Source organism: Pseudorca crassidens, chromosome 12 (assembly GCF_039906515.1).
Source record: "Pseudorca crassidens isolate mPseCra1 chromosome 12, mPseCra1.hap1, whole genome shotgun sequence".
NCBI lineage: Eukaryota > Metazoa > Chordata > Mammalia > Artiodactyla > Delphinidae > Pseudorca > Pseudorca crassidens.
Window position 1 is genome coordinate 40,318,781 of NC_090307.1, and position 15,501 is coordinate 40,334,281.

Below are 15,501 nucleotides of genomic sequence, written 5' to 3' on the forward strand. Positions count from 1 at the left end.
GTGTTATAATTATTACCCCTGGGCTCTTAAATGTTCTATTGCCTCTCTGAGCTTTGTTTTCTCATGATTGTGAGGATCACATTAGGTAACATACATAAAAGAATTTTTTTTTTTTTTTGCGGTACGTGGGCCTCTCACTGTTGTGGCCTCTCCCGTTGCGGAGCACAGGCTCCGGATGCGCGGGCTCAGTGGCCATGGCTCACGGGCCCAGCCGCTCCGCGGCATGTGGGATCTTCCCGGACCGGGGCACGAACTCGTGTCCCCTGCATTGGCAGGTGGACTCCCAACCACTGCACCACCAGGGAAGCCCCCATAAAAGAATTTTTATAAAAGCATTTAAGTGCCTAGGACAGCAAGTGGCACTCAACAAATGTTTCTTAACATTGAAGTGAAGGGAATTTGCTAATCTTGGACCAAAGGCACAAGTCTAAAACAGCAGTTGACGAGGCCAAAAACTGAAATGATAGCAGGAACTGGCAATACTGAACAGATGTCACTAATTGCAGCATTTTCCAGAATTCAGTGCCCTGGAGAAGACCCACCAGGAAGCATAATCCTCACCTACTGCTGGCTCAACAAAGAAATAACATAATTATGTCTTATGTTCCAAGGGTAACCTTAGATTTTTTGCAACTACTTGGAACTACAGAGCATAAAATTTTGAAATGGGTTTACCTCCTATAAATGTGTGCCCTTTGTTTCTTTTTAAATATTGTTTTTAAAACTACGTAATACATTGTTGTTATAGAATATCTGGAAGATATAGAAAAGTGTTAGCAATAAAATAGCTCCTATAATCCCTTCCCCTAGAATTTAGAGAGATTTCCTGAAGCCAAGGACTAGAACTCTAAGTGGCTAGTAAGCATAAATTGTTGTAATGTACACTTTCCCTACTGTAAGTTCATCCTATGTCAAGAGTGTCTTGACAAGATTCCTCAAACTGAATTCATTTCTTGGAATTATACTGTGTCTTTATTATTTCTACTTAGCCTATTTGTTTCTGTTTTCTTAATTTACACACTCTATAAGCAGTGTTTGCAAGAGGAATGGATGATTATATTAACGGCTTTTAACAGTGGGAATTATTACAGTAACACCCCCAAATCATGGCTTAATTAAAAGGAACATCTTTTCATCAAACACCTAAAAATTTCCATGCATTCAGCTGTTCTTGGTAGTAATGTACCTGCCAGCAGGGAATTTCAATTTATCAACCTAGCTTCAATAAAAATCCTTTTGAATGGCTGGACTTTTCATCCTCCTGATATGGAAGACAGGTGTATTTATAACTTCATATTTTCTTTTACATATTCAACCAATTATTTTCTGAAGTTTTTGGATTATCCCTTTTTATTGTCGTCATTTATCTGCAATATATCATTCAATTTTGTTTTTATTTTGTTATTTGCAATACACACAAAATGGAAAAGTTATAGTAAATAGCATTTTGATTGTGTGTAGTGTGTAAACTATTATTCGGAGGGCATATAAAGCTAAAATGATAGTTCTTGGCCTAGAAGCCCACACTTGTGGAAATCATTTTGAAAAAAATCTAAGAAGAAAATTTATCTAATACTTTGAAAATGAATTTTAATAGTCATTAAAAAGAGCTTTACAATGATACGTAATTTGTATAAACATATATTGTGAAAGGACATAGCTGAACTTGCCCAACACAAGATCTGATACATAATAGGCATTCAGTGAATAGTAGCCAGTATTGCCACATATGGTCACCACTCATGTGCTCTATTGTATAGCAGCAATGAGTTCTGCTATTCAAACCTACCACATAAACCCAAGTAGTGCCTGTAAGGCCCTAGTTTGAGGTTTGGGATTTTAATTTAGTTCCTCTTTCTCTACCTTGGAAGGATAGCACATTATGTGCTAGGCACATGAGGGGATCTGGTTAAGTTCTAAAAATATTTGTGTGAATGTACAGGTGAGAAAAAAGTCTGATTTTTTAAAAAAAGGATTTTGTTACAGTTAGGATTCTGGGCACAAGTGCAAGAAAGCGTTGCAATTTGGCTGTTGTGTGTAATAGAAACACAGCACTTCCCCTTCTGTGTAAGACTAAGTTTCTTCCTATCAAGTTATAAAAACAAATTCTAGGGCTTCCCTGGTGGCGCAGTGGTTGAGAGTCCACCTGCCGATGCAGGGGACGCGGGTTCGTGCCCCGGTCCGGGAAGATCCCACATGCCGCGGAGCGGCTGGGCCCGTGAGCCATGGCCGCTGAGTCTGCGCGTCCGGAGCCTGTGCTCCGCAACGGGAGAGGCCACAACAGTGAGAGGCCCGCCTACCGCAAAAAAAGAAAGAAAGAAAGAAAAAAAAAAACCAAATTCTAACTCTTAAAGTAAGTTTGTCGGATTCCTACTCTAAATCAGAATTTTATAGGCTTAGTGCCTACACCTAAGAATAAAATTCAAGTTTCACACAGTGTGAGAAAATGAAAAAACAATGAAATTTGGGATGAGAAGAAAGAAAGAAGTAAAAGACATCCAAATAGTGAAGAAGTAAAATTATCTCTTTGAATGACATGGTTTTATATGTAGGAAACCCTAAAGACTCCACACACACAAAAAACCTGTTAGAACTAATAAATGAATTTGATGAAGCTGCAGGATACAAAATCAAGATACAAAAATTAGTTGTGTCTCTTTACACCAACAATGATCTATCAGAAAAGGAAATCAAGAAAAAAATCTCATTTATGATAGCATAAGAAAGAATAAAATACTTGGGAATAAATTTAATCAAGGAGGTGAAAGATTTGTACACTGAAAACTATAAAACATTGAAGAAAAGAATTGAAAAAGACACAAGTAAATGGAAAGATATCCTGTGTTCATGGATTAAAATAATTAAAATTGTTAAAATAGCCATACTACCCAAAGTGATATACAGATTCAATGTAATCTCTAACAAAATTCCAATGAAATTTTTTGTAGAAATAGGAAAAACAACCTTAAAATTCATATGGAACCACAAAAGACTCCGAATAGCCAAAGCAATCCGGAGAAAGAAGAGCAAAGTTGGAGGAATCCCGCTTCTTGATTTCAAATTATATTACAAACAGTATGGTACTGGCATAAAAAAAGACACATAGACTCACTGGAGAGAGTCAAGTGCCCAGAAATAAACCCAAGCATAAATGGTCAATTGATTTTCAACAAGGGTGTCAAGATATGCAACGGGGAAAGGATAACCTCTTCAATAAATAGGACAGCATGTGGGAAAACTGAATATCCAAATGCAAAAGAATGAAACTGGACCCTCATCTTACACTATACACAAAAATCAACTCAAGGTGGATTAAAGACTGAAATGTAAGATCAGTGACTATAAAACTCCCAGAAGAAGACACAGGGAGAAAGCTCCTGACATTAGCCTTCAGAATGATTTTTTGCGTGTGACACCAAAAGCTCAAGCAACAAAAGCAAAAATAAACCAGTGGGACTACATCAAATAAAAAAGCTTCCGCACCGCAAAGGAAACATTCAACAAAGTGAAAAGGCAACCTACAGATGGGGATTAAAATATCTGCAAGCTATGCATCTGATAAGGGGTTAATATCCAAAATATATAAGGAACTCTTACAACTCAACAGCAAAAAGCAAAGAGTCTGATGAAAAAATGGGCAAAGGACCTGAATAGACATTTTCCCAAAGAAGACATAGAAAAACACTGTCTTTAAGACAGAAGTTTAAGTTTTAGATTGCAGGGTACTTGGATCCTTCCAGCCTGGGTTGGCAGAGTGTGGTCTCAGGTTCCCAATATTCTGAGCCTGGGTCCCTCAATCTCAAACTCAGTGGGCAAGGAGTCTCCACAAGCCACCTTCAAGTCAGCCGTGTGTGAACAGTTGCCTGTGAGCATGACTGTGCACTGGGAATTGCTCTATAGAAAGCTCGGCAAGGTGGAAACTTACAGCAAAAATTTCAGAACACATAAAGCGTATGGTCTGACAGCAAAGGAACAAGGTCTTAAAAAAAAAAGAACAAATTAAGCTATTATTTTTTAAAAGTTCCCCAAATAAGCTATTAAGTCCTTCAAAGCACATACACAAATATTTTCCAACCTCCCTCAACAAAAAAAACAAGCTCTACAAAATCATCCCTCTTGACATAGCTCAAAAAACAAACCAAACAAGTAAAACAAAAAACATCAACTTGGTGTTGTGATAAAAACGAATCTTTCTGAAAAAACCTAGAGTAGTGAGGTGAACAGTGCTTCCTAGAAATAGGCTAACTACAGTTCCAGTTCCAAAAATTCACTAATTGGGCATGATTTGGTGAGATCAGTCTTTCTCTCTTCACATCTCACAGGGAAAAATAAAAAAAGAGGTCAAGAGTACCAGTCTTAACTCTTACGAGTCAGGAAAGAACAGAGAGAAGGAGCCTTAGTAACCTTTTACTTCAGGGGCTGAGCGTGTAAGCCTGCTGCTGCAGGCCTGGTATTTACCTCTGTCTATCAGTTTGGAAGGAATCATTATTGCGCTGTCATATGACTGAGAGATAGAAACTCCACCGGTATTTTAAAAAGTGACAAGATATCTGTTTCACTGAACAATTCCAGAAGATAGTCTTCATTTTAATATAAAATGTTCCAGATTTACATACCTGAATAGAAAAAAGACACCAAAATAGAAAAAATATACTGCATGCAACAGACTTTTCTCCTTGGTCAAATTTGAAATAAAAGATTTGAAGATCCAAAGCTACCTTAATGCAAATATCTGCCTGTTGCAAGTATACTGTTTGATGAAATTGGCATACATCAAGTACAATTAGAAAGCTTATTTATAATGAAGAAATACACAATTCTGCATCTTAATGGGGATGACAGTTACAGCTGATGGTTGTTAATTAACGTTAACTTCTTTTGCTCTGGGTCTCAGAGATTTCTTATAAGGTCTGTATGCTGGCAATGGACACAGCTAATTCTGCAAGGTACAAAAGGGGTAATTATCAGCAACATTTGTGCTCCTAACAAATTCATTGGTAACTTGCCCAGCTCTGGCTCCACATTGGAGACCTGAGGATCAAGTAGAATTGGTAAACTCTGACTCAGTGTCATGGCAGGAAAGGTATTTGTTCAACTTTCTGAGCAAAGGCTCACCTACCCACCAGGTGTTCGGAATGACAGAGAAAAGCCCCTCCAGTTCTCTCTCCTGGTGGAATGGTCTGTGGGTGTTGCCTGTTCCAGGCAAGCAGAAATGCAAGGCATTGTTTAGTTCAGTGGTGCCACCCTCCTGTACCGAGATGCCCACTGTGCTGACTTTCTTGGACAGCTCAGGGGTGTGTGATCAGTATTGGAGGCCGGAAGTAAGATGGAAAGGGAGAAGCACTGCAGGTCTCAGCACAGAAAACTATTATAAAGCCCTCTTTGCTTGTGCTGTAAATTACATATTTATTTTGTTAGCATGAGATAGATGAATATTTCCACATACAAAGGTGCCCTGCTAAAATCAGGATAAGTGATATTAATGTCCTCTGGTCAGTATTATTGAACCTCGAAAGCAATAAACTTTATGCGTCAATAAATATTACATTTGCAACATAATTAACATTCCTTTACTGTCTCTAGCACTTATTACACATTGTAACCACAAGTCTACAATACATTATTCACATTTGGGGTGTCACCAAGTGATGGATTGCTGTAGGAGAGGCTGTCCTTTAAATAAATCAACAAATAAAAATGCAAATGTTAACATTTTCAGCCACAACTTCTCCCATCTTGAATGCAGAATGAAAATTTCACATTACATTGACACGCAGCAGAGAGAACAATTAACAACGTACACTGTGAATGAGAAAGATGACTTTGCCAAGCTAGGTTTTATCACCTGCACATGGACCCACATGGGACTCTTATAGATGCCAGCACTTTTCAGAGAACAAAGGAAACCTGTCGCCCACTGGCATCTGTCCCATCCCCATCCTTTTCTGCAGGTCTTGAAAATTCTTGGAATTTAGGGTGGACAGGGAAAGGACTTTTATTCTTGTTCTCCTCAGTACTTTCAAAGGTTTCTTGGAATGAAGAACAACAGGCTTTCCTCTTGCGTTAAGAGTTTATATGTAAAAGCAGTCTATAAAAAATGCCTTTTCTACACTTTGAAATAAAAATAAATCAAATAATCTTGATTCTGAAGTCTGGAAAGCAACCACTGTGCCTTCCTGGTAACTGATTTTCATAGTACTGAATCTTATTCTTTCAACTCTGCACTTTGTATAATAGACCTATAATAGGCCATCAAGCACTTCTAAGGATAAAATCTGGTGTGCTGCAGATTGTTTTGTTTAGCCAAATGCTCATTATTTAAGAAGCTTCTGAGAATCTGTATTTAGCTGAACTGCAGCATTAAGAACTAATAGATAAAGAATCCTTTTTTTAAGGTTTGTAGATATGAGTCTTCACAGCAATTTTAACCTGGGCTTGTAAAACTCTACAAAGTTGATATGGCCATTTCAGAAAATGTGTACTGAGGATGTACTATAAAACCCTTACTGGGGAAACATTTTATTCTTCTTTTTCATGCTTTTCTCTAAACTGAAGTGCAATCATCAAAAACACATTAGAGTAGTGTTAAAGATCTCATTGAAGATCTTAGTGTCAAAGATAGGAAAATTCATTAAGTTTGAAAATCCAGATTGTCTTTCCTCTTTACCTATAACTCCTCCAAAGAAATCCCTCAAGATGAGCTAGGATGGATCCTCTCTGAGCACAAGCGTTCATCCACAATGTTAAGTGGTCCAAGGTGGAAGCCCCATCAACCTTTCAGAGCCACAACTCACTGTAGGTCTTTGGCAAAATGCCATGCATGGTAGCATTAAAAATAAAAGAAAGGAGTAATGGACAAAGAATGTGGTAAACTAGTTAAATTTTCTTTTGACTGTGGGTGGCTTCCAAAATAGGGACGTTGTCATTGTCAACTATTATAATATTTAAGATCATGGGCTTTGGAGTCTGAAATGCTGGCTCTACCTCTTACTAGCTATGTGACCTTAGGCAAGTCACTCAATCTCTCTGAACCTTAGTTTCCCGATTTTTAAAATGAGTATGATAGTAGTACCACCTCATAGGCTGTGATGAAGATTAAATCAGATAATGCGTACAAAGGGCTGGCCACATAGTAGATGCTTAATAGATGATAGCCATTATTATTACCCTCTGTGTTAAGAGTCATTTCCCAAAAGTTCTTAATTAAGTCTTAAAATCTGTATTTATCTGATAAGATGCTAGGAATTTAAGTGCTCAATCATATCCCCAAGGAAACATAAACCAAGCCCCTTTGGTGTTGATGTTTATGTATTCAGCCTTAAATGTATAATATGGGAGTTGGCTTATTAGATATGAGAGATTTTAATAACATAGTTCTTTTCCTGACTCCAGAAAAGGCTGATCAAAGTATTAACTCCTCAAATGTCTCTGGTATAAGTAAATGTTGACAGTCACTTAACTGTAGTACAAAACCCACTACAGTTTTTAATATCAATGAATTCAGTTAGTTAAGCTTACAGTCCAAGTGTATAACCATTCCATGATAAGTTGGGAAGGACCTGCTGCTAAACAGATTTTTTGATGAAAGGCAGGATTAGCTTTGTGTTTCTGTGGAAATCCTTGTCAATTGCCATTATCAATTAAGGAAAAGCATGCATAAAGGAAAGGGCTCCATGAGTTCAACCTGGTCATATCTAGATGCTTCCAAATAAGGGCCTCTCTTTTGAGTAGGAGGCATTAACAATTGTCAAGATTTTTCAATACTTATTAAATAACTCAAAAAAAGTTCTTATCTGCAGAATATTAAAACAAAGAATCCCTGAAACTTACCGGGGAGTGTCATGTTGCAATGATGCTGTGGTTGTGATTACAAGCTCCTTTTGGCTTCCTGTTGTCATAGGAGATGTGGACGCATCTTTTCTAACTTCTGCCATTGTCCCTGCATGAACAATAAAGGAAATAATTGGGGCACTTAATAAAAGGAAAAGTCTATTCTGAGTAATATATTCGTATAGGAATCCCCAAGCTTTAGAAGCAAGCCATTTTCCCCCATGAAATGAAACAATGGCAGATGGAAAACTCGGTGAGTTGTTTTGGTTTTGTAAACATCAGTGATCCATAATATCTTGTTTTTAAAAAAGTGCATTTGTGCAATAACAGACTAACTAGAGATTTTGTTTTTAAACCTGATGGCCTATCAAAGTCCTGCTGATTTGGGTTTATTGTAAAAATGCCCAAGGAGGTAGACTGGTTTATTTTGTTCCTTTTAACTATCAATATCATAAGAAAAGTTCTTTCCTCTCTTTGACAAAATTGATAATTCCAGCACTTTGTACTTCTACACCCTCCAAATTAAATTGATCCTAACCCCAGAACTTTCAAGGTAGACATAAATCTTGAATATTTCTTTTAAAGAACTCAACATGTAAGATGCTAAACGAGTAAGATGCAAAAACAAGTAAGATGTTAAAACAAGTTAAGATGCTCAACTAACCATTCTAGGGCTGATTTGGCCTTTGTTCCTTTCTAGCAAGAAATGTTTAGTTGATAATTACTTTCTTCTTCTGGAGTGCTCAAGACTAAGATGGCATGGACAGAAAGACCTTTTGTTTGTTTTATAATTATTATTATTTCTAATAATAAGAAATTTATCCTCCTTTTTAAAAAAAATTAACAAAATTGCCAACTTTTTATTTATTAAAAATACAATAAGGCTTTTTCACATATCAAATTCTCATGTTATAGCTGGAAGAGACCTTGGACATCATCTCATCCTGCTTCTTATTTGATAGATGCTTTTTGTAGGATGAGCTTCAGTAATGTTTTATTTTTTAAAAAAATTTTATTGGAGTATAGTTGATTTACAATGTTGTGTTAGTTTCTGCTGTACAGCAAAGTGAATCGGTTATACATATACATATATCGACTCTTTTTTAGATTCTTTTCCCATATAGGTCATTACAGAGTATTGAGAAGAGTTCCCTGTGTTATACAGTAGGTCCTTATTAGTTATCTATTTTATATATAGTAGTGTATATGTCAATCCCAATCTCTCAATTTATCTCTCTTCCCTGCCTCCCCACTTTCCCCCTTGTAACCATAAGTTTGTTTTCTACATCTGTGACTCTGTTTCTGTTTTGTAAGTTCATTTGTACCATTTTTTTAGATTCCACATATAAGTGATATCATATGATATTTGTCTTTATCTTTCCGACTTGCTTCACTCAGTATGACAATCTCTGGGTCCATCCATGTTGCTGCAAATGGCATTGTTTTGTTCTTTTTCATGGCTGAGTAATATTCCATTGTATATATGTACCACTTCTTCTTTATCCATTCCTCTGTCAATGGACATTTAGGTTGCTTCCATGTCCTGGCTCTTGTAAACAGTGCTGCAATGAACACTGGGGTGCATGTATCCTTTTGAATTATGGTTTTCTCAAGGTATAAGCCCAGTAGTGGGATTGCTGGGTCGTATGGTAGTTCTATTTTTAGGTTTTTAAGGAACCTCCATAGTGTTCTCCACAGTGGCTGTATCAAGTTACATTCCCACCAATAGCGCAAGAGGGTTCCCTTTTCTCCACATCCTCTCCAGCATTGGTTATTTGCAGACTTTTTGATGATGGCCATTCTGATTGGTGTGAGGTGAGGTATCATTGTAGTTTTGATTTGCATTTCTCTAATAATTAGCAGTGGTGAGCAGATTTTCATGCGCTTTTTGGCCATCTATATGTCTTCTTTGGAGAAATGTCTATTTAGGTCTTCTGCCCATTTTATGATTGGCTTATTTGTATTTTGATAACGAGGTGCATGAGCAGCTTGTGTATTCTGGAGATTAATCCCTGGTCAGTTGCTTCATTTGCAAATGTTTTCTAACATGTTTTGGGTTGTCCTTTCTTTCTGTTGATGGTTTCTTTTGCTGTGCAAAAGTTTTAAGTTTAATCAGGTCCCATTCATTTATTTTTGTTTTTATTTTCATTACTCTAGGAGGTGGATCAAAAAAGATATTGCTGCGATTTATGTCAGAGAGTGTTCTGCCTATGTTTTCCTCTAAGAGTTTTATAGTATCTGGCCTTACATTTAGGTCTTTAATCCATTTTGAGTTTATTTTTGTGTATGGTGTTAGGGAGTGTTCTAATTTCATTCTTTTACATGTAGCTGTCCAGTTTTCCCAGCACCACTTACTGAAGAGACTATCTTTTCTCCATTGTATGTTCTTGCCTCCTTTGTCATAGACTAGGTGACTGAAGGTGCATGGGTTTACCTCTGGACTTTCTACCCTGTTCCATTGATCTGTATTTCTGCTTTTGTGCCAGTACCATACTGTTTTGATTACTGTAGCTTTGTAGTATAGTCTGAATTCAGGGAGCCTGATTCCTCCACCTCTGTTTTTCTTTCTCAAGATTGCTTTAACTATTCAGGGTCTTTTGTGTTTCCACATAAATGTAAAATTTTTTATTCTAATTCTGTGAAAAATGCCATTGGTAATTTGATAGGGATTACATTGAATCTGGAGATTGCTTTGGGTAGTCTAGTCATTTTCACAATATTGATTCTTCCAATCCAAGAACATGGTATATCTCTCCATCTGTTAGTGTCACCTTTAAGTTTTTTTTCATCAGTATCTTATAATTTTCTGAGTACAGGTCTTTTGCCTCTTTAGGTAGGTTTATTCCTAGGTATTTTATTCTTTTGGATGCAATGGTAAATGGGATTGTTTTCTTAATTTCTCTTTCTGATCTTTCATTGTTAGTGTATAGGAATGCAAGAGATTTCTGTGTATTAATTTTGTATCCTGCAATTTTACCAAATTCATTGATGAGTTCTAGTAGTTTTCTGGTGCATCTTTAGGATTTTCTATGTAAAGTATCATGTCCTCTGCAAACAGTGACAGTTTCACTTCTTCTTTTCCAGTTTGTAGCCCTTTTATTTCTTTTTCTTCTCTGATTGCTGTGGCTAGGACATCCAGAACTATATATCTTCTTCATGGATTGATCCCTTGATCATTATGTAGTGTCCTTCACTGTCATTTCTAATTTAAAATTCTATTTTGTCAGATATGAGTATTGCTACTCCAGCTTTCTTTTCATTTCCATTTGCATGGAATATCTTTTTCTAACCCTTCACTTTCAGTCTATATGTGCCTCTAGGTCTGAAGTGGATCTCTTGTAGACAGCATATATATGGGTCTTGTTTTTGTATCCACTCAGCCAGTTTATGTCTTTTGGTTGGAGCATTTAATCCATTTACATTTAAGGTAATTATTGATATGTATGTTCCTATTGCCATTTTCTTAATTGCTTTGGGTTTGTTTTTGTAGGTCTTTTTTCTTCCCTTCCTCTTTTGTTCTCTTGTGGCTTGATGACCATCTTTAGTATTGTGTTTGGGTTGCTTTTTCTTTTGTGTGTGTGTTATCTATTGTAGTTTTCTGGTTTGCATTCCCCATGAGCTTTTGAAATAGCAGTCTATATATATATACAAGGTTGTTTTAAGTTGCTGGTCTCTTCATTTCAAATGCAATTCCCATTTCCTGCATTTGTACTCTCCTCTGCTCATGGCTGCTGATTTAGATATCATATTTGTGTGTGGATGATTTCCTCCTTTTACTGTATTTTTGCCTCTACCAGTGAGCTTTCCCATTTGTGATTTTCTTATTTCTAGATGTGGCCTCTTTATTTTCCTCCCTGCCTAGAGAAGTTCCTTTAGCATTTGTTGTAAAGCTGGTTTGGTGGTGCTGAATTCTCTTAGCTTTTGCTTCCCTGTAAAGCTTTTGATTTCTCTGTTGAATCTGAATGAGAGCCTTGCTGGGTAGAGTATTCTTGGCTGCAGGTTTTTCCCTTTCATCACTTTAAATATACTGTGCCACTCCCTTCTGGCCTGCAGAGTTCCTGCTGAAAAGTTAGCTGATAACCTTATGGGGATTCCCTTGTATGTTATTTGTTGCTTTTTCCTTGTTGCTTTTAATATTTTTCCTTTGTATTTAATTTTTGACAGTTTGATTAATATAATACAATATAATATATAATCTCAGGCCCTTTCTCTTTCTCTTCTTCTTCTGGGACCCCTATAATGTGAATATTGGTGAGTTTAATGTTGTCCCAGAGGTCTTCATTTCTTTTCATTTGCTTTTCTTTATTCTGTTCTGCAGAAGTGATTTCCACCACTCTGTCTTCCAGCTCACTTATTCGTTCTTCTGCCTCAGTTATTCTGCTATTGATTCCTTCTAGTATATTTTTCATTTCAGTTGTTCATCTCTGTTTGTTTGTTCTTTAGATCTTCTATCTCTTTGTTAAACATTTCTTGTATCTTCTCAGTCTGTCTCCATCCTTTTTCCGAGATTTTGGATCATCTTCACTATCATTACTCTGAATTCTTTTTCAGGTAGATTGCCTATCTCCTCTTCATTTAGTTGTTGTTGTAGGTTCTTTATCTTGCTTCTTCGTCTGCAATATATTTCTTTGTCATCTCATTTTGTCTAACTTACTGTGTTTGTAGTCTCCTTTCTGCAGGCTGCAGGACTGTAGTTCCTCTTGCTTCTAGTGTCTGCCCCCTGGTGGGTGAGGTTGGTCCAGGGTCTTGTGCAGGCTTCCTGGTGGGAGGGAATGGTGCTTGCCCTTTTGTGGGTGGAGTTGTGTCTTGTCCCTCTGGTGGGCAAGGCCATGTCGGGAGGTGTGTTTTGGGATGGCTGCAAGCTTAGTACGATTTAGTACGACTTGGACAGGCAGCCTGTCTGCTGATGGGTGGGCTGTATTCCTGTCTTGCTGGTTGTTTGGCCTGAGGCATTCCAGCACTGGAACCTGCAGGCTGTTGGGTGGGGCTGGGCCTTGGTGCTGAAATGGGGACCTCTGGGAGAGCTCATGCCAATTAATATTCCCTGGGGCCTCTGCTACTAGTGTCCTCACCCCCACGGTGAGCTACATCCAACCCCTGCCTCCCCACAAGACCCTCCAAGACCCCTAGGTAGGTTTAGCCAGGCTCCTGTGGAGGTACTGCTTTGTGCTGGGTCCCAGTGCATTTGAGACCTTGTGTGTGCCCTCCAAGAGTAGAGTCTCCATTTCTCCCAGCCCCGTGGAGCTCCTACACTCAAGCCCCACTGGCCTTCAAGGCTAAATGCTCTGGGGGTTCTTCCTCCCGATCCCAGACCCTTAGACTCTCTTGAAGGGCTATTTTTATATGGGAACGTCCCTGTGTAGCCTGCATGGGTTTGAGATATATATATATATATATATAGTTATTTATTTATTTATTTATTTATTTATTTATTTATTTATTTATTTTCGGTGCAAGGGCTATGTTTAGTATGGATGTCTGCTCCCTCTTTCCTCAGTGTATGCTGGACGTTATCCCCTTGATAGGGGTTTGACTGGTGTTGTGGTGACTAGAGCCTGCCCTGGATATTGTGTGGGGCCTCCCCTTTGCTCTGTGGTTGTCGGGGTGGGGTCTGCTCCCTAGTTGGAGTAGAGACCCCAGATCTGTTTCTTAGCTGTGTTTCTGATCTGTGATGCGAGGTAGGTGGGATTGGAGCAGTCCCACTGGAAGAGAAGCCACTGAGTATTCCTCCTCTGGAGCTGTTCACCTGTGAGCATGCTATGTTGTGTCACCTTCCACCTGTTGTGTGAGCTCACAAGTTACTCTGTTATTGGCACTATTCTCAGCCCCATCTTAACTGTGGGTATGCTGTCAGTTGGCCCTGGAGTCTCTCAGGTGTTGTTTTTACCAGGCCACCAACATAGATACACTGAAGTCACGTCCCAAGATTGCGGTAATCCTGGATCTGGACCCACTGTGGCGCTATGGGCGCTATGGGGGCAGCTCTAACTCTGACCTGGACCAACCCCTGCATGTACGTGCCCACAAAGTTCACACCTGCTAAAGCCAGACCCACCTCAGTTGCAGGAGCACTTGTTGTCTGTTCAGATGTTCTGCAGGCACTGAGTTTACCAAGCCAGTTGCAGGGTTTTAATCTGTGGTTTGTGCAGGTAAAAGGAGAGATTTCAGCTCTTCTTCCTTAGTCACACAGCCCCTGGGGCTCAGCTTTGGTTTCAGCCCCACCTCTGCATGTGGGCCATCCATAGGCATCTGCTCCCTGCCCAGTCGAGAGTGGGTGGAGGCGGTGACGGGGGTGCACTGGCATGCTTTGGTGGGAGGGGGCAGAGGTGGCGACTGATGGGGACGTGCGAACCCGCTCCAGCAGGAACTCCTCCTACTGCCTCTGGGGGCGGGGGCCGGAGGGCGGGGAGAGAGACTGTCATGGTGACCCTGCCCTTCACATGTCACTTAACAATGGCGCTTCACTTCCATGGTGGTCTGGGCTTCCTCCAGGAGCATTCCCAGTTGTGGAGTTCCTCACTCCCAACCCTTCAGGCTGTCTCCACACAGCCCACAGCAATTCTCTCCCCAGTTCTGCTCTCCAAACCCCACATTCCAGCATCTAGCCCCTGTCCACACCAGCAGACACACAACTCAGGCTGGGGCATGCAGGGCTGTGTCATGGACCATCTGTGTAGGTCTCACTCTGTCCTGCCTGCCACAGACTGGCTGCTGTGCTCTCCTTCAGGCCCCTGACGCTCCCCTTCTGTCTCAGCTGATCTCCCCACTGGCAATGGGGGTTCCCTGGGTGCAGGGACCTCTCCTCTCCTTCAGCTCCTCCCAAAGCCCCCACAGGGTGCAGGTCCCGTCCTGCTTCCTCTTTTCTTTTTTTCCTTTTCTCTTTTCCGTCCCCCCGGTTATGCGGGGATCTTTTCTTATCCTTTTAGGTGTCCGAGGTCTTCTGCTAGTGTTCAGCAGGTGCTCTGTAAGAACTGTTCCATTTGTAGATGTATTCTTGATGCCCCTGTGGGAAGAGGTGAACTCCATGTCCTCCTACTCTGCCATCTTCTCCTTCTCCCCACTCCTTCTTAATATTATTTTCCACATAACACAAAACATTCCTGTCTTTTTCTTGGAAGACTATAAAAATCTCATTCACAATTTTCTTCTGGTTCCTAGGAAACTGTTGCCCAGGCTACTGAAAGAAGTTATTTGGGAAGAGTCACTATTTCTTTGAGAAAAGGGTGAATATTCAAATGACCTGAAATCAGCTTTGGCTCTGGAATACCAGAACAAGAATACCACGTGCTAACTCTGGGAGTCGCACAGTTTAAGTGTGACCAGAGAAAATCAGGTCTGGAGAAGGCAAGAGTCTTATATCTGCAGAGATTAGCATCAAAACAATCACCAAGATCCTTGGTATTCAAAAGTCACACTCAATATTGACTGTTCTCTATCATGTAGAGATATAAAAGACCAGTCATCCAAATGTACAATTCAGACTTATATACAAACCTGTGGGACCTTCAACCTAAACCAGTACTTTCTCATACTGGACACAAACTCCATTAGTTCATACAATGCATTCAGTCAGTAAATGTTTACCAAGTACCTAATGATTCACAGGGGCTGGTGCTAGGATTAATCTCAGGCTTAGTTTATGGAGAGGGGAAGGAAGATGTGAGAGTAAGA

The 15,501-nt window shown here is 39.4% G+C and overlaps 1 protein-coding gene across 5 annotated transcripts in view; it reads right to left on the reverse strand.

The window, feature by feature from the left end:
* The window catches only part of KIAA1328 (KIAA1328 ortholog), a 386,783-nt gene that overhangs the window by 49,261 nt on the left and 322,021 nt on the right, over positions 1 to 15,501 (reverse strand). For all 5 annotated transcript variants that reach the window (XM_067699299.1, XM_067699298.1, XM_067699301.1 and 2 more), the window contains one exon: positions 7,831 to 7,939. In XM_067699299.1, the coding sequence (XP_067555400.1) occupies positions 7,831 to 7,939 (109 nt within the window). The remainder of the gene's footprint in view (positions 1 to 7,830; positions 7,940 to 15,501) is intronic.